This window comes from Fistularia commersonii, chromosome 11, assembly GCF_037954325.1.
Source record: "Fistularia commersonii isolate RoL2024-O1a breed Wild chromosome 11, RoL_Fcom_v1.0, whole genome shotgun sequence".
Lineage (NCBI taxonomy): Eukaryota > Metazoa > Chordata > Actinopteri > Syngnathiformes > Fistulariidae > Fistularia > Fistularia commersonii.
The window spans coordinates 11,752,430-11,780,136 of record NC_141294.1 but is presented as its reverse complement, the minus strand read 5'-3'; the positions used below and the strand labels follow the sequence as shown (position 1 = coordinate 11,780,136).

General features: G+C 40.6%; 2 protein-coding genes across 2 annotated transcripts; both read right to left on the bottom strand.

Annotated features, from left to right (window-relative positions):
• Window positions 1-1,578: 1,578 nt before the first annotated feature.
• cdc27 (cell division cycle 27) lies at window positions 1,579-18,605 on the bottom strand. The gene is made up of 20 exons (XM_086154928.1): window positions 18,438-18,605; window positions 15,090-15,165; window positions 14,363-14,510; window positions 13,733-13,858; window positions 13,503-13,600; window positions 13,267-13,412; window positions 11,143-11,363; window positions 10,957-11,056; window positions 10,705-10,814; window positions 10,532-10,631; window positions 10,184-10,364; window positions 7,300-7,472; window positions 7,023-7,175; window positions 6,868-6,948; window positions 6,347-6,474; window positions 6,154-6,271; window positions 5,873-6,001; window positions 5,426-5,500; window positions 4,153-4,282; window positions 1,579-1,946 (listed from the first exon to the last, which is right to left on the bottom strand). The coding sequence occupies exons 1-20, from the start codon at window positions 18,462-18,464 to the stop codon at window positions 1,855-1,857; spliced, it is 2,412 nt and encodes an 803-aa protein (XP_086011054.1). The 5' UTR covers window positions 18,465-18,605; the 3' UTR covers window positions 1,579-1,854.
• Window positions 18,606-24,330: 5,725 nt separating this feature from the next.
• gh1 (growth hormone 1) lies at window positions 24,331-27,395 on the bottom strand. Its single transcript, XM_086154935.1, has 6 exons — window positions 27,386-27,395; window positions 26,559-26,692; window positions 26,278-26,394; window positions 24,945-25,088; window positions 24,466-24,612; window positions 24,331-24,393 (listed from the first exon to the last, which is right to left on the bottom strand). Exons 1-6 carry the CDS (start codon window positions 27,393-27,395, stop codon window positions 24,331-24,333), a joined length of 615 nt encoding a protein of 204 aa, XP_086011061.1.
• Between the last annotated feature and the right edge of the window lie 312 nt (window positions 27,396-27,707).

Below are 27,707 nucleotides of genomic sequence, written 5' to 3'. Positions count from 1 at the left end.
TTTGTATTTAAAAAATCTAAATTGCGATTTATATAATTGTCCCGGTGACTTGAGAAGTATCTATAGTTTGTGATGTGCGCATGCGCCGGCCTGCATGCAGCTTCTCAGTCGCTCCTGGAGTCTTTTGTATTTTAGTTCTTAGATTTTGCCCTATTAACATGCTGTTTGAAAGAGTTTTTGGTCTTATTCATCTTTCAAGCACAGCAATTTACAGCTGGACGTATATAAGACGAAGGGTTTGATTATGGATTTTAAATGGTACAAAACACCTGCTGGCTATCCACATCCACCCATTGTGGAGGACAACCTATACCTCGGAGTCCACATTGACAATAAACTGAACTGGAAAAAAACTCCAAATGTCTCTTCCTGAGGTAGCTGAGGGCCTTTGACATCTGCTGGACAGTGCTGAGGATGTTTGATAAGTCTACCCCGACAAGCGCCATCGTTGCATGCTGGAGCGGCTGACACCAACAGACTTAACAAATTGGTCCGAAAGGCCAGCAAGGGTACGTGGTTGGAGCTGGACTCTCTTGACAGTGGTGTCTGAGAGGAGAATGTTTTCAAAGATGAGGACGATACTCAACAATCCCGTTTGCTCACACCATGACATGCTGACCAATCACGAGTCTGTTCAGCAGTTGATTGATTCCACCGAGGTGCACAATTGCACGCCACAGGAAGCCATTCTTGCCCATAGTGATCGAAATGTTTAACTCTAAATCATGTAACACTGAATTACACACACGCACACAATCTCGATCCTAATTCTAGTATCTGGACATATTTTCTCCTTTAGTTGTATTCATATCTATCTAATGATTTTTCTTGACGCTTGTCACATTTTGCCTTTAATAATTTGTTATCTTATTTCTATTCTTTCCTGTTTGGAGCAACTGAGAACCAGGATTTCCTCAATGATTAATTGAAGTATTTCTGATTTGGACATTTGATTGACACTTGTTTTATTGGGGGAAACGTGAAGTACTGTCACAAATAAATGGGGCGAGACAGTTTTTTTCAGTTTGCTTAGAAATTCAAAACAAAATAAGTGGGATGGAATTGGCTCCAGGTGATCTGGTTGACTTCTTTTTCAAGGATGTTAGTCATGCTGAAAGTGACTGACAAACACAGTGAAGTAAGAGACAGGATGGGTTGGGATTATGTCAGGCCCCTGCTGGACAATGTCAGAACTACACTGAGAGGAGAGTACAGATGGGTTGATTTGGAAATGTCATTGTGTGTTATAAAAGATAATCATTACATAATGGCCTTACTTTTCCTTTATTCACTCATATTGTATTTCATGAGTTTGAGACGGTTAGATACATTTTCATGAGTGTTGTATGTGGAAATGGAAATTTTCAACTTCTGGGCGTTATGGGATGTTTTCAGTAATTTTGCTTACTTCTCTGAAAAATGAGAAAAAGTTCCTCTCACAGCGGAAATAGTTGATCCTCATATAATTTGATTTTCTTGCATTAAATATGACAAACAGCCAGCTCTCCTCACAAACATGATTTCAAAGAGCTTCTCTGGTTTGCTGTTGCTAAACAAACTGATCTGGAAAGACTGAGGTGGGCGGGGTTTTCACCATTTTATTGATTTATTTCCATTACAATAAAAAGAACATAAAAAACTGCTCTGATGTCAGAGGTCAAACTCGATGACATACAGGAGGTGAGAGAGGGAATAAGGATTCAGGGCAGCAGCAGTCTGTTTCAACCAATTAGAGGAGAAGAGAAGGGCTGGGGCGGAGCGTTATCTGATGATTTGATACGGCTCCTTCAGCCGGTCAGGAAAGGGGACGGGGGGCTGGTTCGAGCAGGGTCACAGTTTGGAGGGGAAGCGGGGCTAAAGGATGTCATCACTCTCTGCCGTATGAAGCTGCGTGTCGTCTGCGTCCGTCATGATGCTGCTCTCCTGACTGTCATCCACTTCCACTGCTGAGATGCGGACAGGCAGGTTAGGTGTCAGACAATTTGGAATCAAACACATCAAGTAGCACATTGGAAGACATAGTCAAAGTAAACTTGCCTGTCTGAGAATTAAACCATCTTTGACTGACTTTAAAATTTAAATTGACTCGTGTTGCTGGTTGATACCAAGCCAAACCGCCTGTATGACATGCCACCGAGGTGCTGCCACACAGGTTTGACTCAAGATTTTCCAATGGTCATTATGTGCAGCACTTGAAAAAGTAACTGTTAAACTGTCCAAAACATACCGTAATGAAAATTGTTCACAGAATAAGCATGTTAAAGATGCAGTTATACATCTCCGCCGATAGGTGGCACTAAAGTCAGCGATGAGTCAGGGGTCAAGGTGCACAAAAATTTTTTTTAAATGCATTCTGTTGTGAGCGTAAAAGACTGAAGACCACTGATGTATGGCTGGATTGTTGTATGCCGCTGACTTAAGTGATTAAAGACTCATTTTTCTCTACACCCATTGGTCTTGGAGTGGTGTAACATATGCAAGGATAATTAAATTTCATTGAGAGGTCCCGGCTCAGAGTATGTATAAAAAAATTAAAAAAAAAACAGGTGAGGCATAAGCGTATAGATAAGGGTGGGAGATATGGTATATATAGTAGATATATACAATATACATGTATAGTAATGTACAAATATACGTCTGTGAAGGTTCTCAGTCATCCAGGTCATGGGGAATTTTTGTCGAAGAATTCGTGGCAATTGGACTTACATTTCTTCACTTGAAGACGTTTCACCCCTCAACCAAGAGGCTGCTTCAGAACTGGAGGATGAGGTGTGAAACATCTTCAAGTGAAGAAATGAGAGTCCAGTCGCCATGACAATAAGGTTTTGAAGTGTGTAGACATAGTACGGGAACCGCAAAGACAAACATAAAAATAAACAGAAGCCAAGAGCCTTGAGCCTCTGCGTGTGTCCGTACTGCCATCTTGCACATCAAGACGGGGGTAATGAATGGAAATCTGCCTTGTAATGAATCACAGACTTCACCATACACAGCTTTGTTTACATTTAAGAGACTTGATAACATATTATGCCCAATAGCCAATCACAGAGCAGCTAAATTAACTTTAACACATTTTCAGTTTTTAATGCAGTTTCATTTTTTTATTTTTTCCTCTTGCAACTACAGGGCATTTAATTTTTCCATTTAAGAAATGAGTTTTCGGCTGTTGTAGAAAAATGTTTCCACCTGAAGTTACTCAGAGGAAATTGCAGATAGACCCATAACAAATAAATGCAACTGGTTTTATCTGTTAATTTTTTATAAAATTTATAAAACGACAGATATGTTATAGGCAATAACATATAGGCTTTGTTAGGCTCAATATGAGCAATAAGGTTATTTCAAAAAGTTTTCACTCAACATCAGACAAGTACAGCCCTCGACTTGTACATTTTGGCCCCATGCATGGGTCTGACATCCCAACTTAGATGAATCACACTTCTCTAAAATGCCTTTGACCCTCTTAACCTTATGATTAAGTGTGAGTGAAATGCTAAGTTTGATTAGACGAGCATGTGTGAGCATGAGGAGAAATCAGTTTTGCCCAGATCGATGAACATGTTTTCGTCAATTTAAACTGAAAGGCAGTGAACAAGTCAGTTTAGGTTTCTAGAGGTCTTCGACAGTGGTCTGTCACGCAATGTTGTCTCTGTTTGGTCCTGATTGACAAGAATTGGCTATCAATGTATGTTGAGATAGAAAAAAAAAAGAATATGAATACATAAAATGTATTTATGTTTTACTAACAACAAAATTAAAGGATGCGTTGTATATAGTAGTTTCTTTTTGTGCCTCGCCACTCTCTACTGCTGTTGCACATGAAAGAGAGGTAAAACGGATGTGGGATCCCAGGCGGTGAAATATACACTAACCCTGTTTTTTTCCATCTTACATGCTGATATAGATTCAGTTGAGGAGCAGCCTCAAAGGATATTTCTGCAACCCGAGACAGTGTTGGGCAGGATATCGGTTTGCCGGATGTTGCTCTGGATTTTATCTAATTTGTCTAATGAAAATAAAGTGTTGTCTGGTTATGTTGCATAATTAATGTTTCATATTGCCAAGCCAGGCTTCAGATTAAGAAGTGATATGGTCTCACTCTCTCTGAAAGATGCCAATGTAAAAGTAAAAGCCACAGTTGGCACTGCCTACCTTCTTCCTCTGGCAGGTATCTCTTATCAATGGCTTCTTTAATCTGGTTATTGGCTCCTTTCGGGTCCAAATCCATCGCCCAGCTAAAGTTCATAAGGGCCAAGTGAGTTTGGCCCAACTTTTTATACACCTGCAGAGAGGGGAGAGGTCAGTCAACCTGTCGAAATTTAGATGTTGATACAGTCCAGGGTTTGCTTGTCTGTCCATGCTGAAGGGAGATGGTGTCGAAAAACAGTTATCACATCTGACATGGTAATAGTTCAAAAAACTAATAAGTAATAGTTCAGTCAGGACGGTGTTCTTTGTTACTTGTGTATATATAAAAGAAAAAAAATTAAAAAACATTAAAGTTATGATTCTGAGAACATATAGCCACTCTGAAGAAAACTGTGTGCTGTGACATGTTGGTCAGAACAGCATGCCTGCATCAACTGTTTTGCGCCTACGCAGGGCTGCTTTATAATCACACTGACTCAACAGCTACCTGATTTTCTGTCATTCAATTTCAACATTCTCTGCTGAAATTTTGGCTCGACTAGTTAATGTCATCTTTCCTGAAAACACTGCAATCAAAACATGACTAAAACCTTTTGAAAATGATTCCATGATAGTTCAGCAAAATTCTTCACGATATCTGGGATTAAGGTGAAGTCCCCCCACCCCGTATACATTCATTAATTTAGCTGTACAACTTATCAAATACTGCCGCATCAGTTTTGCAATTAACCTTCATGTCCCAGTGTTCATGGCTTAGAGGGAGAGGCCGTGTACACACAGAATTGTTAGCTGCTGGCTGCCTGAGATGCTGTCTGCACTTGTTTTGGTGCATCCTCAAGCAGAAACTTGTCATGCCTTGTAATGATGTAAAAAAAAAAAATTCACAAACTCTCTTGTGTCTGCCTTGCTCTTGAAGCTGTGATTAACAGCATAGCGCCTGGTGGGAATCTTTTACCTCTGCTTTAAATAAACTCCTTTCATGCTTCGATGAATGTTTTTATCTTTTAACCACTCCCCCATTTGGGAAATTGTATTTCAAGATTTACCTGGCTGATGCTGCCATCTACTTACAGGATTAGCCTGATTTTTTTTACCTCCTACTGAATTAGGCTTAGATGACCTTGTCGCTGACAAGTCCTCACCTTCCAGTTTCTACACAATCCCAAAGGTTATTTAATGGAAATCTAAAATAAGAAATGACTTAATAATGTTTATCATAAAGTGTGCAGGTAAAATATATTATCAGAGGGCAGAGGTAAAACAAGGTTTGATTTACCTTTCCTATGAGAAAATAAACAAGAGACTCTTTGGGTACAATCTGCTTCAACTCCTCCAACTCCTGAAGGGCTGCCTGCAGACGGACAAGGAAAGGTCAAAGGTCACACATGGACACACACAAAGACAGAGACAGAAAGACTAACGGATGCAACAACCTTTGAAGAATATTCAGTTCAATAGATGTTGACGTCGAAGACGTCTTAAAAAGTCTTAAAAAAGTCTTCAATTTAAAGCAAAAACATTTTTTCTATATTCTTCTTTTACTGGTGTAAAAGCGAGGCCACTACATATCCATAGCTCTTTTCCTTTGTTTTTGAAACTCCACAACTCCTGAAGTGTAAGACCAAGAACATAAGACTGACAAAGTGTAAAGAGTGAATAATATGTGAAAACAAGCAGGATGGAATTTGATTGGTAGGATATGGTTATTGTTCGTACTGATTACCTTGTACTTGTCATTAGCAAACAAGATGGATGCTCGGTGGAATTTACAGAGTGGATTCTTTGGGTCAATCCCAATTGCCCTATTCAGTGTCTCTAAAGCTGCATCAGACTTCTTCAGGGCATGCTGAACCTGCATGAGAGCAAGAGAAGAGTTAAAATGCCATGGAGATAGTATGGGTTTCAGAAGCTAATCGTAGCACCTCATGATTAATCTAATGTGTGTAAACACAATGTAAACAGCAGAGTGAACTTTTTGAAGTTGAAGTTAACATGCTAACATACCACTCCGATGTGACACAGCAGTACTGAGCTCTGCGGGTTTATGCTGAGAGCTTTCTTGAAATGTATCTCAGCCAAGTTGAACTTCTCTTGTTTGTAGTAAATCATTCCCAAACCATACCTGTGCATGCACAAAATTTTGTTAACAACATATTTTTTGGCAAAGGAACACTACTTATGAGCAGATATTACATACCAGGCATTGTAGTGCCTATTGTTGACTCGGATAGCGTTACGGAAGCAGGCAAGTGCTCGGTCCAATTCCTCCGTCAAAACAAACTCATGACCCAATAAAGTGTAGGCATATGCAAAGGACGGATCCACCTGGGAAACAGATGGTTAGACAGACAAACATACAAGTCAGTGTCCACATCACAGAACAAAAACTTCAATAATACATGATTGTCCAGCAGGCCATATGACCCTGACGTGGTCTTCATGTACTGCTGAAGAGTTTCCCCTGGACAGAAGAAAACTATCAATCTGAAAGTTTAATTCAACTGAAGATCCAAACCGTACCTTTAGTTGACCTTTTACATTGATCTAATATTAAGTTCCAACTGTCATGACCTCCAATGTTAACTTATAATCCTTTCTGATGAAAAAGCGGTCTCAAACTAGAAACCAAAAAAGGTCTAACAAAGAATTTTATCCTAAATTCTGACCAACACTAGCACGTCAACATCTGGATGTCTTACCATTGTAAGAGCATCTCACCTGAATGGCTCTCTGGAAGAACTTGATGGCGATATCATGCTCCCTCTGGAGGCTGAAGCAGTTTCCAGCAACGCACCAAGCCTGGAAACATCGACCGATGATCAGATACACACTTATCATCTGACAGACACACACACAGATATGTGACCTCTGACCTCAGGACAGTTTCGGTCCAGGTCCGTCAGGTCTTTAGATAGAGCAGATAGGGCAACGTCCTTCTGCAGATGCCACAGAGTTGTCGAGTAGATCTCCATCCCTTCTACCCTGTATGACTCCATCCTACGCACCTCGCTGAACACACGCTCTGCCTGCAAACATCACCATCATGGCATCAAAAAAAAAAAAGCAAAGATCAACTAGTAGATTATCAGATATCTAAAAATGACTCTGTGTCAAATACTTCTTTGATTTTTACAGGTGCGCATGTAGTACCTGTGTGTATTCAGCCAGTTCAAAGTGCGCCCTCCCAATGTGCGTGAGGACCCAGCCTGTGTTGTAGTGCTGGGGTGGCAGGGATGTCAGGATGCTAATCGCATCTCTGCAGTTGTATGAGCATAGTGCCTGATAACCACGTCCCAATTCCCGTAGCAACGCCATCACACTGTCTGAATGTACAAGAACAGTTTTGACTGTCAACATCCTGTTAATAACAGACCCAATTAAACCGAACTGGAGAGGTACAATATTCCACAACATTAGAAGTGAGAAAAAAAAAAAAAAAAAAAAAAAAACAAGGAAAAAAGAAAACATACTCAAACAATTTTGATAGTGTAAATAAAAAGAGTTAATCATGGAAATATGAATACAAGATATACTGTTTAATAAAAGTTTAAATAATTGTCAATTCCTGCCAATCAGATATGTAAAACATTCCAAAAGGGTTGGCCAATACGGACATAAAACGATTTGAAGATGTCATTTGAAATAGATATTGATCACCATGTTTCAAACCACTGATAACTTCTTGTAAAGACTTTCCCCTATGGTGATCAATAAAGTTCATCTTATCTTAAAAAAGAAGGATCTGGGAAAAAAACATGTGGTAAAAATTGATTCAAAATGAGGCTGCCAAAACTGTACACCCCATAAGTTGACCAACTGAGGTATCGTTATTTAATTTAGTCCCAGAATATTACCATTTGTCACAAAAAGTGACAATCATGTGACAAGGATTCATGTTTCTGAGGGCTAGTCTCCCTTGAGCTTAATCTACTGGTCCACACGGCCCAGGAGATTTAATAACTAAGTAGAAAATCATTCATTCATTTATTGGCTATCGTGCATGTAATCGGGGACACAGAGGGGTTTAGAGATTTCCAATTAATCTACTGCATGTTTTGTACTCTGGGTAAAAACTGGAGAACCTGGAGGAAACCCACGAAGACACAGGGAGAGTATGCAAATTGCACACTGAAAGGTCAGGCCTGTTGCTGGAACCTTCTTGCTGTGAGGCGTTAAGGGGTAACCGCCATGCCACTGTGATTTAATGCCCAAATAAATCAAGTTAATCCTTGTAAAATCTTATCGTGGAGACTGGAATTGATTTCTTCTCTTGAAAATGTATTCACTTGAAAATGAGGCATGGAAGAAGCCTCTCTTCCAAGAGGCCTCTTCAGTTAAATGACCTGGATGGCCAATAATCTCTATAGAAAATAAAAGTAAATGTTTGTTTTTTTTTTCCAACATTACATGCCACTGAGCTACCTCTACTAAAAAGGAAAGGAGCCCCCTTACTATGCTGTTGCATTGTGTTACTTCGACTGCTGACCTATGTACATATGTATGTTAAAGAAAAACAACAACTGTTTATAAGGCACTAACATTCTGAGATTCTGAAGCAACATGTTACATAACTTCAACAGGACAATGCCAAATCAAATTCTGCACACATTATTTAAGCATGGCAACAGAAAGAGAGGTTGATTGACTTGCCTGCCTGCATTCCTAACCTGGCCAGAAAATATATGGTGCCCTGACTCCACCCTGCTGTACACCATAAAATCTGTTTGAGAAAGACCAACACAAAATTACATAAATTCTGATTTATTTTTCTTTTTTACTTCACTGATAGCTTGGTGTAAGAATTGTCTAATGTGAGATACTTTTTATTCCATGACCTACTCCGGTCAAATACCTGGAATACAAGATTGCTTTGTAGAAGTCTGAATATCCAAAGTAGAATGTATGAGTGAATGAATATACATCAATCAATCTCTGTCTCTCTCTAATTGTGTGGTCTTCTGAGCCAGAGAGAATACTCCCTGTAGCCAAGAATATTAATAGCCCTAATTCACCTCTACTGTATGGGCTACAGCTTCATTTCATCAATCACCACTAAGTATGACCACGACAGCTCATCATACTCTTACATATCAACATCCACGATCCATGTTGAGCAACAAAATGGGTTACTGAGGTCTACTTCTACTTCACGCACTTACTGATAACAGAGTAAGAAACACATTTTATCTGTGCAAAACATGTCATGTCTGTAAGGAAACATTTATGACCCTGCCAACCCCATCAGTGGCACACATTTTGGAGGAGAACCAAATTAGCAAAGTTAGCTGCCTTGCCAGTTAGAAATTTTTAAGAAGTCATAAATGCAATTTTTGGATTGCATGAGGAAACCTCATGAGGAGAACCTGGAAAAAAAAAACACAGACCAGGAGACAATATGCTAATTTCCCACAGAAAGGCCCCTGCCAGATTCAAATCAGGAACCCTCTTGGTTCAACACCTTGAGTAGAATCATGGTTTTCCTTCCGGGTGTACATACATGATATACATAAAATCAAACTGTCTACATTTATGGAGATTTTGCTTCCCGATCAACTCATATCATTTCCATTTCAACTCATGAATCGTGATGCTAAATTTGGGGCCGGCATCAAAGTCGGACCTTTTTTATCAAGACAACGCAAAGATTTTTAGATTGTATTGGTACAAACAGTACCATGACAAAATGATTAATGTTTTACTGGACAAACGTCTTATTGTACCTTGTTGCTATCTAGCCTGGCAGGGGTAAAGGTTATTTGCAATGAAATTAAACATCTTTTCTAAAAATGAATTTTCTTTTTCAATACGCCTCTGTAAGCTGTCTCCCATACTGTTGTGTATTGTTGTCATGTCTAGGGTTATTATCAATTATTGCTATTCATCTGGTGTGAAGGGAGTGTGTAAAGTAAGTATTTCATTGCATATCCTGAATCACCATATTGTTAAAACCTATATGACAATAAAAGTCTTGAATCATGAGTATTGAAAATTAACTGTAGTAAAAACATTTTCTGTTTTATGGTACCCCTTGTACCTGCAGCAGCTCTCTGATACTGTGGCGTCTTGGTGTCTGGCAGACTCAGGCTGGCATCAAGCCTTAGAATGTCCAGACTCTCGTTCAGATTGCTGGTGTTGGACGTTTTTGCAGATTTACATTTTGTCTTTCTGTTTGGGATCTTGGTTGGAAACTTCATCTTCAACTTCTTACTGTTCTCCTGCAAAATCACACGCACATCATTTTTATATTGGCGTAACTGTTTATTTATATTATGGTACATGCTTGTAATTAACTAGTGCACCCTTTGAGTGCAGGAGTCTGTTTGAGTAAGTCACTGCTAACCCTGTGTACTACTTTACCTCTATGGTAGTAAAGTATCAGTACCTTGGCAGTTGAACTTGCACTGGTAAACAATCTGGAACTTCTTCGAGGCTGAACATTTGGAGGACCTGACATGCTGGGACTAAGGACCTGAGGAGAGCCACTGAAAATATATACAGGTAGTGAGAAACACTAAAAAACAAGCATGGAGGAAGTCAGAGTTTCATTACGGTTACCTCGCATGGGGGGCAGAGCTCTGTGACGGATTGAAGGGGATGGGCAGGACATCTCTGCTGTTTCCACTCTGACTGAAGACTGATTTTGTTTGACTAATCCTTGAAACAGACTGAAATGATATACAAGTGACAGTCAGGTCATGGTAAAGAAACCCAAGTGGCTTATTGTGCCTGTTTTGATCATTGTATTCACACATTTCCAAAGCATGAATATGGTTGTGTATGCAGACAACATCATCTGTGTGTCAGTACCTTCTTGCTTGGGGCTGTCGGTTGTGCTTCCATTGTAGTTGAATAGTTCTGTAGATATGTGGGGTCTCCAGGACTTGGCTCCAGGGGTAGGATGCCAAAACTATATTCACACACACATATACACATGCTCAGTGTAACCAAAAAGGAATATACGTTCAACCTTTACAGTGACGTTGTGTGGCTCACCTGGGCGTTAGGGGGCTCAAAGCAGCAGGCCCTCCAAGTAAACTCCGCCCACTTTTGGGCTTGTTCTGTTTGGCCAACAAGGAGCCCGCTGAGGCCATAGTAACTGTGTTCCCCAATAGGGAGCCTGTCTCTGGGGAAATGAGGGAGGAGTCGATGTACGACACTGACAGATCAGATGTCAGCTTCCCATTGGACGATTCTAGGTTCAACCGATTTAACTCCTGAAGAGGGAATTAGAAAACAAACTTTAATTGACAATGTAAAATCTGATATGACTAGATGTCTTCTAACTTAATCTGTTGATAAAAATGTAAGGAAAAGCAGGGAAGCATGCTTTTTCCCAGGAGCTGGAAATATACTACAGCCCGGGGGTCCCCAACTATTTTTTCCATTACCAACTACTTTATCAAAACGAAAATGGCCAAAACCAACTCTAGCTTTTTATTAGTTATTCTCATACCTTATTTAATCCCAAACAACTTCAAAAGCTTGTTTTGCCTGAACATTTACAAAATATTGTTGTCCCCATCTAATATTTTGTAGTAACTTCGTAAATATTCAAATCACCAGCATGTTCATTTTGTATTTATACACTTTTTTCTGTGCATCTCACATCATTAACTAGAAATATGAATCTTGTCAAAACATTATTCATTTGTTATATCTGTTCACATCATTGTATCGCACATTGTATGTGTGATGTATATTCCGTTGTTTTTAAGTTTGTGAGCTGAAAGACAGCATGTAGCCAACAACAAAGAGTGTATGCGCCTAGGTACACTCTATGAAGTCATTAAAATGTTTATGTCAGTCTTTTTCTGAACTTCATGATTCATCTCAGAAAAGGCTGCCTTATAGAGGTATGCAGACCCAAACAAAGCAGACATTTTCCGAGCTGCTTGGTGAAGATTCTTGAAGCTATGTGGCTCTATGCAGTTTGAGAAATGCTGAAAAGAAGTCCTTCACTACTTTCTAAATATCAACTTGGTTTCTTGTTATTTTAATTTTAAGTGAGATCAAAGACTCTTCTTTGGTGGGTAAAGTCATCAAGCACCATGCAAATGAACCCCGCTGACTGAGCCATATTACAGAGATTTGAAAAACACTTGCAACTGTTCATGTCTGATTCCAACAGCTTTGCTGCATCACCTTGCCACAGTAATAGCGGCAATAGAGGACAAGATTTCTATCTTTCTTTTATCATCCCTGAATAATGTTTCAGCAACTGCGGTCATGGCCTCCTTTAAATTCCTGCCATCAGTGAATTTCTTTTTGCGCTTCAGAAAGATGGCACCACTTTAAATTAATCTTTCTTCTTTTTTTTGGTTAGATGAGACTGTTGTCCTTCAATTGTTGTTTTCAGCTGGGGAAGCAGAAGCTTTTTTACCTTCTCATATCAGCAAAGTCCTGTGAAAAGTCACTGTGCACTTTTGTGAAATGCGTGCAACATTAAACCTTTTAAAAAAATGACATGCTTTTCATTTACATTTGCGAAACAAAATTCTGCTTATAAAGTGCTTTTTAAGCTCTTATAGGTATGAGTACATCCAGTGGTCATGACTCCTGCCCACTTCACATCTGCACAACTCATAAAGGTTAACAGCAGCAAATCTATTAAACTGCCAACCAACTGGCATATCCTCCCTTTTTGTGAGTAGAAAGGGGAATCTTGGGAATTTTGATTGGATATAAGGTAGAGGTTTGTCGAATGAATGATCAAGTCCTTCAATTTATGTATGATTAATTCAATCTTTGGCAAGCTACTTGGAAAGGAGTTATGTGTTGGAGACCCCTGTTTTAGCCAGTACAAAGATGTACACAGAATGTTAAAAAGGTTTGTGACACAGTTAACACAAACATGTGAAATGAATAATCTGCTAGAACAATGAACAGGGTTCTGTATTCTCACCGCAGGTCTGAAAGATGGGTTTTATGAAAGACACTAAAATTTTACTCCATGATCTTTTAATGTATTGCACGTTGAAATCTACAAAACTTTACTTTTGTGATGTCGAAATGTTTGGTTGGTGGAAAACAGCTATTGATCAGATTATGTCTAATCCTTTTATACAGACTGATTCTAATACCAGACAACAGTATCAAAGATGTGTTAAAACAATTTACCAGTGTGTCCTGTGGCGTCTCCATTAGGGCGGTATCTAAGCGATGGGAGGTGTTCTGGGCAGGGCTAACAGATTGCGGGGGTGGGGCTACGGAGGTGTTTTGAAAAGAAGACAACCTGAAGACTTGATCTGGATCTGGTTTTTCACCTGGAACAGAGACCGACATTGATGTCTGCTGAAACAACCGTAGATGTCTGACACTACGATGTGGGCAGGGGATGAATGTTTATGTTTTACCAAGGTGACAGAGGTTCTGAAAAGGTGACCACAGGAATGGGTTGAGAGTTAAACTTCTCTGGAAACATTCTGCTCCTTTAGCAACACGATCAGTCTTACTGCTCAGAGAGAAAGAGAAAGATCATAGGGCTTTTTTTTTAACTCGATGGAAATAAACAAAAATTCCAAAGTCTGTCATTTAACAAATCAATGGAAGCAAACAAATGAAAGAATAAACACAGAACTTTTACCAGTAAATGTGTCCAAGTAATGAGAGGGTGAAGGAGGCAGAGTCCCCAAACTCTGTTATGATGTCATCCTGACTTTTTTGTTTGTTCAGCACTCCACCAATAAGTACCTGTTCACCCTCAGCCAGCCTATATGACAAAGAGGCAGTCAGACATGCAAAAATGCACTTTTAATATAAAAATTCTGAACAAAAATTAAGGAGAATATAACTTTGACATAGACCTTTCACAAATCAACTACACAGAGACTTTAAGGGTTGCTATCTCTAGCAACTGTACTTCAAGTTCAAGACTCATCTTTTCTTCAAATGTTTAAGAAGCTTTGTTGCTCTTGATTGGCATATTATGGGAAGAACATATCTCAATAGATATTTGCATTTTGCTTGTGTCTCATCAAGAATGTAACACATTTGCACTGTTGTGAATCGAATGATGAAAGTGCTGTACAAAAAACTAAAAAACTAGGCAGGAGGTGTGAGAGAACAGTTTGGGTTAAGACAGTTCAATATCTGATCTACATTATTTAACATTTTCCTTATCATATAAGGTCCAGCAAATTTAAGGCTTGCAGTGCATATGTGACAGAGGCTTCAGAGGTGGTCAGAGAGTGACAGTGTCTTAGGTTGTTCTTACTTGCTGAGCTCCACACAGCACTTGGCCAACAGAAATCGAACCTGCGGTGTGGAACAACTGTGTGCCTTCAGCAGCCGGTATGCCTTGTAGGGTTTCCCTGACCGATAGTAACATGTGGCCAACAGGTAGAGAGCCTCCTCTGACCTCACTGAAAGACAACAAGATCAACACTTGTTCAAAATAGGACTTGTTCAATAAAAATAGAAAATAACTCACTGTCATTGGTCAGTCCAACAGTATTTGGACTTACTCAGACTAAACAGGCCTACACTGGAGTGCTTAGACATCCGCCAAAAAAATGTAATGATCAGTGGCACAAATGGAAGTGGAGAAATGCCCTTGTGAAGCAGCAAAAGCAAGCATAGTCTCCTGACACACAAAGGGTTCATACAAAGTCACTACTCTTCCTCACGTAAGAAAATTAAGTGTCAGGACACTCTGGCACTCCTACATTGAGGACATCTAGATCATCTTTTATACAAATGCATCTAATGAGTTAGTTAAAAAAAAGTTGGAGTGATAGTTATGTTGAAGTATCTCAATTGCATTTTTAGAAAAAGATGAACCAGGAAATGTTCAAGTTAACTTGACATTGCAAGTGGGCATACATCCATTGATGTGACTATTATATATATAATTGATATTTAATATCCCTAAATAGAAAGGTTTAAATAGAATCCCGACACAGAGATGGGGACAAACAAAAGGTCAGTCAGACCAGCGGTACCTTCAGCATAGAGTCTCTCAGCAAGAAAAACAGCATCCAGGTAGGCATAGTGGTTCAGAGCCTGCCACACTGCAGCCTAAACAGAGACAGACAGAGAAAAATAGACAGAGGGGATAATTGGCATGGTTCTCACTTTCTTGTTAATGTTAATTTTCATAGTATCTTTACTGTTGTCATTTGAGGATCATGGAAAAAAGGCTCATGATAGACATATTGTGTTCTGACAAAGGTTAAGCTCCTCACTGTTCATCAAATTGTATGAGATCCACCAGTAGTATGTCTTTCACAACAAAACTCTGGGTATTAGCACGCCACTCTATTCTACACATTACACTACTGCTTTGCAGCAGATTAGAGAACACAGTATGTACATTTTTGTTCAATTTCATTCATTCATTCACTGATTGAATACTGTAAAAGAGCAAGACGAGTCAGCAGATGCTTTAAACTTCCTGCGCTCTCCCAACACATAGTTGGATGTTTCTAATCAAAAAAACATATAAATAAAGAAACAAATAAATAATCCTTTCCTTATCCCTGTGGGGACATTTGCTCTCTGCAATTAACCCATCATGGATGAACCATGAGCAGTAGGCTACTGTCCACCAGTGCCAGGGGAGCAGTAAGGGGTTCAGTGTCTTGCTCACAAACACTTCGACACAATACGAGGAGCCAGAAATTGAACCAGGAATGTCGATTCCAGAGACGATTGCTCTACCTCCTGCGCTATGGCGCCCCCAGTGCTTGGGGTTTCTTTTCTTTTGATATTCAAACTGCAATTACTGCATATTAGCTGCTGTTTGATGCGATTGCTTGCAGATTGGGGATGGGAAAAATGCAGCAAAACACCGCAAGCAGACTTTATTACTTTGGTGAGTGTGATTAGTTAACATGGTCGCTGAATCAGATCACCTTGTGTTGCTTCCATGTCTAATGAGCACCAGGAAAATCCTGCAACTTTTTAGTAGCGTATATTACAACAGGTTATAAAAGGTTTCTTGAGGGGGTATCAGGTTGCAAACCAGTCCTATTCTCCAGCTTCACAGAAAATTAGTTAACATTTTAGCAGTTATTCCCACTTTTGTAGTCACTTCTCATTCTATACAGGGATAGAATATCCACCCTCAAGGTTCCTGCTTAATTAAACCTGACCTATGGTGCTTGGGTAGGAGAGGATTTTCATTAAGATGCATTTTCAAATATCATAAAGAGGCAATGACAAAGCAATGGGAAATTCAATTCATTTTCTTACTGACATCTATTTTGATACTATACGGCTTGGGGAAATTACATTTAAAGTGTCATTTAAGTGACCTTGTTTCATCAAGAAATAATCCATGCTATTATTTTTCAGCTGCGGAAGTCTACTCACTCAGCATTCTATTGTGGCAAATACTCAATGTAGGAGGCACAACAGCTTAGAAAACTAATCTGGCAGAAAGATCTAAACTGAAACACTGAATACAAATCGAGGGTAGTCTATTTCGTATACCCAGGTGGTAAAATACACATTACTGCTCAGCCACACCAACAAGGATTCATAAAATGGGCCTGAGACAGAGGACTTTGTTTTGGAAACGGGATGCAAACACATGCAACGTCATACCCTTATTTTAGGACAGCTATATCGTTCCTTTCTGGCAAAACATTAATGGGAAAACTCAGGGAATGGCTCAAAAAGCCCAAACTTCATCCTTTGGGAGACGGGGTCAAAATTTCGTGGAGGAATATCTAAAACAGAACTTGATTTGCATTTTCAATCACCAGCTCTGCTGCTGATTATCATTCACCCCTGGAAGACTTAAACTAGACCAGAATCTCTAGATTGAATTTAGTCGGTGACTGACGTCGGGTCCTACAAACTGAAAATAGCTTATTAAATGCCAGCAAAGGGAACTCCAGGGTCAGGGACAATTTTTCAGGCATAAGTGGAGGCCAGGAACCAAGTGCAAGGAAGCAGAGATGACACTACATGCAAATCTTTATGACAAATCATGTGATACAATTTTTAGTATAAATTAACATACTTTGTATTAAGTGCTGATGAATTTTTACTGCACTGCCATGTTGTAAAATCGACGGCAACAATACATACTTAGCCGCGTCCCTTAAAGACCCTGATATTTTTATTAAGTTCCCATTCACAGTAAAGAGTTGCAGTGTCGCACTGAAAGTTGCTGGTGTTTACATGCAGCGGCTCTGTAACCGGTCAGTGAGTGTATTTGCAGCTGTTGCCTGACAGACTGGCTTGTCAATTGTCTTCTTGCGATATGATAAAATGAAGCCTATCGTTCTCACGTCATTTGGGTGTACCAGATAAATTGAATACTGAAAAGCATACATCTCTAACCAAATTAACTAAGCTGCATCTGCTACAGTGGGATGAATATCCAACTGCAGCTTACAGAACTGGAAATCAGTTGAGACTTAACGTTCTTCGGGTGAACCGGCGAACAACCATCATGGGCTAACACAAGCAACTAAGAGCTAAACAGCTGCTGGCTAACTTTGGCTGATCTGACGTAAAGCCAGATTCTCTTTACGAACCAAAATACAGTCTCATCGAAACCCCCTCCAGTTCTGGGGGTAAAAAGAGGTTTCAGCTGACTGCAGCCGCTCAGCTAAAGGTTGTTAGCCGCAACCAAGTCATCGCTGTTAGCATTCTGAGCTAGCATCAATCCAAGATACAAAACTTGGTTTGAAATCGAGCACTTCACTATCGGTTTTGTCACCCATTAAAACACAGCCCCGCTCAAAGCAAGACGAAATCAATACCACCAACTGACAAATTGGGTTAAAATTAAGTCAACACGTTATGCCTCATTGCAGTAGAATGTAAACTTGCATGGCTGTTTGAACTGACACTGTAGACCGTTGCAAGATCGCAAAATATTTTGAACATTTACTTAAAATAAATGTGCCAAACGTTGTTGTTATCTTGAAATTGAACCTAACCCACAATTATGGCCACAGTGGAATAATTTAAGTGTGCCAAATTTTTCAACCTCGTTTAATTTTTGACCGACACCATCGCGGATCTTTATCTAGTAGATTTCTTGAGGGGATGAGGCATTATTTATCTAAACAGGAATCCGGATCGCTTACTAACATGGTGTTGAAGTCTCACATGTCTAAGACCTGCTTGCAAGGGTTGACTCTATCGTTACAATGGTGATTGTCAAACAAACCCATCGGTCCCGCTAGCGATAGTTGCGAGGCCTGCGGCGGGGAGGCGGCTCTTACACCGCGGACTCAAGCAACCACTGAGGCCGGGATATCGAAATCCACACGGGCTTCGTGAATTCTCGGCTCCACGAACGTGACAACGATGCGACGATGAAGCTTTACCTGGACAGGTTCCTGCAGCACAGTCATTCCGCTCAGAGACTCTGACTATCCGGTTCTGTCGTCTATTTTTCGTTTTCCCCCTAGCTTCTTTCTTTACTTCAGGAGGTGCAGTAGCCGAAGATTTGAACAAATCCGACCGTTAGCAGCCGAACGTCTCCGGAAAATTCCGAGGAGTGGGGCCAGGCGGAAGTGAGCCACTACGTCACGGGAAACCGTAGCTGCGCCCTCTGCTGGCGAAATCAAGGTAATTCAACTGTCGCCCTCTGGTGGACGCCTGCGGTAGATTAAACATAGTTGCGCGGTATTGCTAGTTGTTAGCCCCAGTATTCGGTGGCCCTCTGAGACCCTTATGCTCGGTGGTCGCATTTTCTGACATAGTTTCTTTGGTTACCCCAGCTCAAAAACATTTAATTTTATGGATCGAAGAACCAGAGAAAAACTGCATATTTTTGTGGCTGAGAAAAAAGAAGATTAGAGAAAAATAGCATCAGATCTCTTTTAATTAACATCAAGGAAATTACAGGTGAGGCTATAATATCCTCTGAAATCTTTAAATTCTATTGCCACCTATATAGTTCTAAATTCTCAAAAACTGATTGTGACTCCTTTCTAACAGATATCGCTCAATCTTCTTCTTCTTTCGGCTTTTCCCTTCAGGGGTCGCCACAGCGAGATGACTTTCTCCATCTAACCCTATTCTCTGTATCTTCCTCTCTCACACCAACTACCTTCATATCCTCTCTCACTACGTCCATAAATCTTCTCTTTGGTCTTCCTCGAGACCTCTTGCCAGGCAACTCCAATTCCAGCATCCGTCTACCAATATATTCACTATCCCCTCTCTGTACATGACCGAACCGTCTCAGTCTGGCTTCTCTGACCTTCTCTCCAAAACATCTAACATGTGCCGTTCCTCTGATAGACTCATTCCTGATCCTATCCATCCTGGTCACTCCCAAAGAGAACCTCAACATCTTCATCTCTGCAACCTCTAGTTCTGCCAGCTGTCTTTTGGTCATTGTAACAGTTTCTAGTCCATACATCATCGTTGGTCTCACCACTGTCTTGTACACCTTTCCTTTTATTCTGGCTGAAAGTCTTCTATCACAAAGAACCCCTGACACTTTTCTCCACCCATTCCAACCTGCTTGGACCTGTCTCTTCACCTCCTTTCCACACTATCCGTTGCTCTGGACTGTTGACCCTAAGTACCTGAAATCCTCCAGCTTCTTGATCTCCACTCCCTGTAGCCTCACCGTTCCACCCGAGTTCCTCTCATTCACACACATATATTCTGTCTTGCTGCGACTAACTTTCATTCCTCTCCTTTCCAGAGCATACCTCCACCTCTCTAGATTTTCCTCTACCTGTTGTCTGCTCTCACTACAGATCACAATGTCATCCGCAAACATCATGGTCCATGGGGATTCCTGTCTAACCTCATCTGTCAGCCTATCCATCACCATTGCGAACAAGAAGGGGCTCAGAGCTGATCCCTGATGGAGTCCTACCTCCACCTTGAACTTCTCTGTTACCCATACAGCACACTGTACCAGTGTCTCAAAGCTAGCATACATGTCCTGCACCAGTCTGACATACTTCTCTGCCACTCCAGACTTCCTCATACAATACCAGAGCTCCTCCCTCTGCACCCTGTCATATGCCTTTTCTGGGTCTACAAAAACACAATGCAGCTCCCTCTGGCCTTCTCTGTATGTTTCTATTAGCATTCTCAACACAAGTACTGCATCTGTATCATACATTTCCCTCTCTGTCCTTATTCACCCGGACCTGTTGTACATCCTTTCCATCTTTATCTCTCTGTTTCGCAAACTTGTATAGATCATTCTTACCCTCCCTACTATCCAACCGAGCATACAAGTCATCATAAGCCCTTTGTTTTGCCTTTGCTACCTCTATCTTTACCTTTCGCCGCATCTCTCTGAACTCCTGTCTGTTCTCTTCAGTCCTCACAGTATCCCGCTTCTTCTTCGCTAACCGCTGTCTCTGTATATACTCCTGCACTTCCTCATTCCACCACCAAGTCTCCTTATCTACTTTCCTTCCAGATGACACACCAAGTACTCTTCTACCTGTCTGATAACACCTGATAACACTAGCTGTTGTTGTCCAATCATCTGGAAGCTCACCCTGACCACCCAAACCCTTTCTCAACTCCTCCCTGAAAACCATGCAACACTCCTCCCTTTTCAGCTTCCACCATTTTGTCCTCTGCTCTGCCTTTGTCCTCTTCATCTTCCTTGTCACTAGAGTCATCCTACAAACCACCATCCTATGTTGTCTGGCTACACTCTCACCGACAACTACTTTGCAGTCACTGATCTCTTTCAGGTTACCTCGTCTATACAAGATGTACTCTACCTGCGTGCTCCTACCTCCGCTCCTATAAGTTACCCTATGTTCCTGTTTTTTCTGGAAAAAGGTATTCACTATAGCCATTTCCATCCTTTTTGCAAAATCTACCACCATCTGTCCCTCTGCATTCCTATCCTGGATACCAAATCTGCCCATCACTTCTTCATCCCCTCTATTGCCTTCACCAACATGTCCATTGAAGTCTGCACCAATGACCACTCTCTCATTTCTGGGAATATTCTGCATCACTTCATCCAACTCATTCCAGAACTTCTCCTTCTCTTCAGATTGACATCCCACCTGCGGGGCATAGCCACTAACAACATTGAGCATCACACATTCAATTTCCAATTTCAGACTCATAAGTCTATCTGACATTCTTTTCGCCTCTAAGATGTTCCTAACAAACTCCTCCTTCAAGATAACTCCTACTCCATTTCTCTTCTTGTCAGTACCATAATAGTACAACTTAAAGCCTGCTCCTAAGCTTCTAGCCTTACTACCTTTCCACCTGGTCTCCTGGACACACAGTATATCCACCTTCCCTCTGTGCATCATGTCAACCAACTCTCTACCTTTTCCTTCATAGTCCCGATATTCAAAGTCCCTACTCTCAGTCCCAGACTCTTTCCTTTCCTCCTCTCTCTCTGCTTCCAAACACACACTCCTCCTCTTTTTCTTGTTCTTATTCTTCGACCCACAGTAGCCCAATTTCCATTAGTACCCTGTAGGTCATCAGTACCAATGGCGGTTGTTGTTAACCCGGTCCGTGACCGATCCGGTATGGTATAGTTTTGGTTGACTCGCATATTTGGTTTTGGCAAAAGTTTTACGCCGGATGCCCTTCCTGACGCAACCCTCTGCATTTATCCAGGCTTGGGACCGGCACAGGGAGACGCTGCTCCGTGCCCCCCCAAGGCCGGCTTGGAGAGACATAGGCCAGTGCCGCCCCGTGGCTGCATTAGATATTGCTCAATATATCCCCCAAATAAACAACAACTACAAGCACAGCTCTGATAAGCATCTGACAATTGCTGAACTTGACACTGCAGTGGGTTGACTATCTCCCAACAAAGCTACTAATACCCCCAAGGCAAAAGAGACCCACTTCAAAATTATGATTGACATCCAACCATCTAAAGAATTATTGCGGATACCCTTTAATATTGAAGATAATATTTGTACATTTTGTGAAGACAACATTGACACCACAGACTACAAGTTTTCTCATGCAAAAAAGTATAAAGCTTTTGGGTTAAAACTAAAAAATTGATTAAATACAAATTTCTATCATCACCAATTTCTTTCTCAAGAGATGATATAACATTTGGTTTACTTTTAAGCAATAAAAGAGATGAACTCTGTGTCAATATTATTTTAGGCCTGGCCAAGTTCTTCACACACAAAAACAGAATGCAAAAATGTTCCCCCAATTTTACGTTCTTATAAACAATTTGGAATTATATAAAAAAATCCTTAGAACGTATGGAACAATCCAAAACCCAAAAAATATACAGTTTTATGACTGATATGTCTTTAGAACCACCGAGTTTCCCTTGCCATTTATTTATTTTATTAGAGTTAAACATTTCTTACAAGCCTTTAATCGTGTTTACTCTTACAGTTAATTGATTGCATACAAAACGAATGTAATCTCCGCCATTATGGTGGAGATAGTAAGTTTGTAATTTCCGCCATTATGGTCCCCATCATTGGCACGGATTTGTGTGTGCCAACGACCTGTTGGTAGATGTCGTCAACCACCGTCTTATTCATGCAGTGTCTTTCACCACCTATCCATGCCAGACAAGGAGTTTGGGCCGTGTATGCACGCCAGTTTTTTGGTTTTGGGGGATGGTTACCAATGTTTATTAGCGGATTTTCCATCGTTGATGACACCTACATTTTCCAGCGTGTCTAGGGGGCACGGCATAGGGCCGCCTGTTTTTGCAAGGGCAAGGCGCCCTCCATTTCTCCATGCAGCTGTCGGGCACCACCATCTTTTCTAAAGTGGACCTGGTGTGCGGTTATCACCAGGTGCACGTATGCGCTGTCAGTGTGCCTAAGGCCACGGTGATTACCCCATTCGGCCCATTTGAGTTTCTGCGTATGCCTTTCGGATCGAAAGGAGATGCCCAGACCTTCCAAAGGCTCACGGACTCAATGCGAGCCCTTCGACTGATGTGCACCTGGAGCACCTAACTCACGTTTTCCGCAGTCTGGACAAGCATGGCCTCATTACCCATTGCAGATTGCCTGTTGCGGTTTCCTGCGTGCCCTGTGCATGTTGGGATTGATTTTGTGGCTATGGCTGCCGACCAGCCCGGTAACACAAGGAGTGGGCAGCCACTTGTGTGGTTAGATCTATGGTCCAAAGGCCAAAATAAATCTGACTGGTGTATGCAAGAGCTGGGAGAGAGGGACTACAATATTCATCAAAAATATTGATGTCGTTTGCTTGCAATGGATGATATTTAAAAGAAATCGCTGAGGTTTGTCTATGAGAGAGGCTTTCAACTTTTTCATGTAATGGACCCCCAGGCTCACTCAGTAAGATGAGGTTTGGTTGCTAAACAGTAAGCCCTGTGTCCAGCACAAAAAAGAAAGATGTTGTCATGATTACAACATGTTACTGCAAATAGATGCATGGGATCAACTTGGATTTTACCTGTGACCCTTAAGACTGCTTTTGCCTGCAATTACTTTATAGGCTGAAGAAAATCTGAGATTTGAAAATAGGAGATCAGATGCAATGATTTCGGTAAAACGATACAGGTCTGACAACTAGTTCCCAAAATAATTTCAGACAAATGCTACCAATGGCTCAAAAACTGAGATGCTGCTTTTATCACACACACATGCACTCACACACACACACACACACACACACACACACACACACACACAAACACATACACACACACACACACACACACCGCTCTACTCAATGAGGCACCCTACCAAGATTTTGTATAGCGTCCTGTTATTTGGGATCGTCATTTGTAAAATTAATTGACATAACAATGTTATTAATGTGCACTTTTCCATTTTAAGAGTTAATAGTAATAGCTAATTTCAATACAGTTATATTGTAGAGTAATTTTTTCCTGTCTTTGTGGCACTTCCATGGAGGTCACAATGCCCCCATATTGCCTTTGCCTATATTGCCGGCTCTGCACACAAGGAAAAAATTGTAGGCTTGGTATCCACAGAGATGTATTTCTGCTTCCTTCAAGCTTTTTCTAACAGACCTATTTATAGTAATGTGTTGACAAGTACTGTGAAACCTCCAAGATGAAGATGATTCTGCCTCACAACATTTCACCACACATGGAGGTGCAGCTTCAGACTTTATTCATGAATCAGAGATTTCATGTCAGTTCAGTTACAGGCTTCATTGCGAAACAACACTGAGAACAGCTTATCCTAAAGCTAATAAGCAGTCAGAGAATCATAGAGCAAGGGCTACCTACACACTATTACAGAGTTATAGGTATGTCATTATCTGAGGGTGGTTTTACAGGGTGCAGTTAGCCTCTGGAGAGAGTCGGCACTTCGCAACCGTCAGATAGGTCTCCACCTGCAATTATAATCATCATTGCTTAATCTGTGATATAGTCTGTGATAGGTTTAGAAACATTGGCCAACCCACCTTGTGCATGTCCTTCTTGAAGCATGCCAGAAGCTCATAAGTGCGCCGTAGAGACTCCTCACTGCTGAGACCGTGGTAATAGTTCCCATATGGCACCAGCTGGAGAGCTGAGCTATCAGCCATGAACTCCGTTCCGTCCTGGTTGGACTTTGTCGTCACAGAGGAAGTCATGTCAGAGGCTGAATTAGATAATACTGTGTTTTTACGAATGAACTCGTTAATACAGGTTTGGGAGGAGGGCCACACCTCGGTATCTTGAATCACCTGACAAGCTCACTTGTACAACCCATCATGATTGTCATTGCTATTAAGTCAACAAGCCCATGTAACAGCGATCGCCTTTACAACACATCTTTACATTCATTCAGTCATCAGCACATAAAATCACTGAATCCTCATGAAACCTCAAATCACTCCAGCTTCTACCTCAAATCACTCCAGTTTAAGAAACTTTGATCAGCCAAAGTTTGTGTATTCACCGTGATCAGCAGCAGGATTCCCCTCTTCAGTTCAGACAATTTTGGTAGAATCTGGTTCCTCTGGGTTGAACCGCCAGTCAGGGAACGACTCGGGTATTCCCACGACTCCACCAGACGGAAGGAGATGGACAACAGCTTCAGTACCTGGAACCGATAATAAAATAATTTGTCAACTAATCATGAGTCAATGGATTCTTCAAGACCAGGAAACACTAAAGCCTTTTTGAAAACCTGCTTTGCTTCCCTTCTTAATTTTTACTGACGGATTTATAAATAAGTATGTGATACTGAAATAACATTATGATGAAATTTGTTGCAATTGATTTGTCAGGCGTGTCTGTGTGAAGACAAGGTTTGGAACTGTCATTTTGATTTTGTTGTATATTTGTCAAACACAAAGACATATTTATTGTTTATGTTACTAAATATTGTCAATAGTCTCGCTATGCAATGTTCCATCTGTATGTGCTGACACTGAGGATCACAGCATCTGGCCCTCTCTTCACTGAATCTTTGTAAAGATTTAAGCTTCTCTAATTTGAAGTTGTTTTTTCTTCTAGAATCTTGTCTAGCTAGAGAGGGACCAGAAAGTATTTAGTCAAGCACCAATTGTGCAACATCTCCCTCTTAAAAAGACGAGAGAGGCCTGTAACTGTCATCATAGGAACACTGCAACTATGAGAGACAGAATGGGGGGGAAAGAATCCAGGAAATCACATTGTAGGTTTGTTAATTAATTGATTGGTAAATTCCTCAGAAAAATAAATATTTTGTCACCTACAAACAAGCAAAATTTCTGGCTCTCACAGACCTGTAACTTCTTTTAGGCTCCTCAGTCCTTGATACATTTCCTGTATTAATGGCACCTGTTTGAACTGGTTATCAGAATAAAAGACACCTGTCCACAACCTCAAACAATCACACTCCAAACTCCACTATGGCCAAGACCAAAGAGCAGTCAAAGGACACCAGAAACAAAATTGTAGACCTGCACCAGGCTGGGGAGACTGAATCTTAAGCAGCTTGGTTTGAATAAATCAACTGTGGGAGCAATTATTAGAAAATGTAAGACAGACAAGACCAGTGATAATCTCCCTCGATCTTGGGCTCCACGCAAAATCTCACCCCGTGAGACCAAATACTTATTTTCCACCCCAATTTGCAAATTCTTTAAAAATCAGACTGGTTTTCTGGATTTTTTTTTTTCTCATTTTGTCTCTCATAGTGGAAGTGTGCCCATGATGAAAATTACAGACCTCTCATCTTTTTAAGTGAGAGTTACATAGTGGTGCAATACTAGTCTTTTCATAGGTTTTTGTGCTGTTTTACTGACGGAACTGCGTTGTGTCTCGTGCTTGTCGATAGGACTGATGATATAATCAGAGTTGCAAAAATCCTGTAGAAAAATTTTGTTGAGCTGACGTTGCTCCTCCGTCTGCAGAGAGCTCTCCTGAAAAAACACACACATGCATCAATTAAAAAAAGTGAAAGGCGGCTGCACCATTATCAGTAACAAAGCATTATAAATTTTGTAATCACAGGAATCTAGCATATGATGGGGTCTCGACGAGTGGGTTTTAATTTAATATTTTATCTGCATCTTTTGATTCTTACAAAGTCGGAGAACAGTCTCTGTGCCAGCAGATGGAGGTGTTGCACTCTGCTGACTGCGATGGAAAAAAGACGTTGGCTGTCTGTAATTGGTTGAGAGGAGACACCCAGAGAGAGGATTGACAGCAAGAGACAGACTGAAAGACAGACAGGTGAGTAATGTTCTATTAGTTCAGTTTCCAGAGCAAAAAACGTGTACCACATTCCCCCCAAAAAGTTCTCTCTAAAGGCTTTTGGAACATAATGGACAGTCAAAATGTGATGTGCTGGCAAAATAGAGACAATATTACGGGTTCCCAAATGTTTCTTGTGATAAGCGGTTTGAACGCATAGTGAAGCCCTAGGTGGAGCATTCTTTATATATCTTGTCAAAACAAAATCTCAATATTCTTAATTACTTTCTTTACTCCATCAATAAAACCGCATCTTCAACTTTTTAAAGATAAAAAGAATTCTTTACACCATTGGGAACCTTCCCACAACAACTTGAGGAGGTTCCAAGATCAAATCCATTTAAACGGAAGGGATTCTCTCTCAATAATCTTGGAATCCCAACTTTGTGACAAGAGATTTTTTTTTTTAGGAAATTTTGAGGAAACAAGACATATAAAGAACCATCTAGGAATGTTTAAGTAACATTACAAACATTTTCTTTGTGATGTTGCAGTGTGTATCATAAATTGTTAAATTCGGCTGTTCTCCCTAGGATCATTTTGAAATGTCGGATTTTCAGAACCTTATCAGAATGGTGTTATTGTGTGGTTCAGAGACCATGCCCGCTCTGTGGAAAGTAAAAATAAATAAAAGAAAAAACTTTGAGAATATCTCACCTCGGTCCATGGCTAGTCTTGCTTCACTTATGCTTCTTGGTTGCGGTTCAGGTAATTGCAGCTCTGTTGGTCGTTGTGATGCTTTCCACTCAGAATTCAAGGTTTTATAATAAAATAATTGTTGATTAAATTTATGAGGAGAAACCTGATGCAAGCCAAACAACAACCAGTTTTCATGTGTATATTACTGGTGACATCCCCCCCCCAACATGAATAACTCAATAGCTTTATTTATATCTTTGACATTCTGTCTTTATTGTATATTCACAGGATATGCTGATTTCAAATAAACATTTTAAGTTCTGAATTTATTCAATGTTGT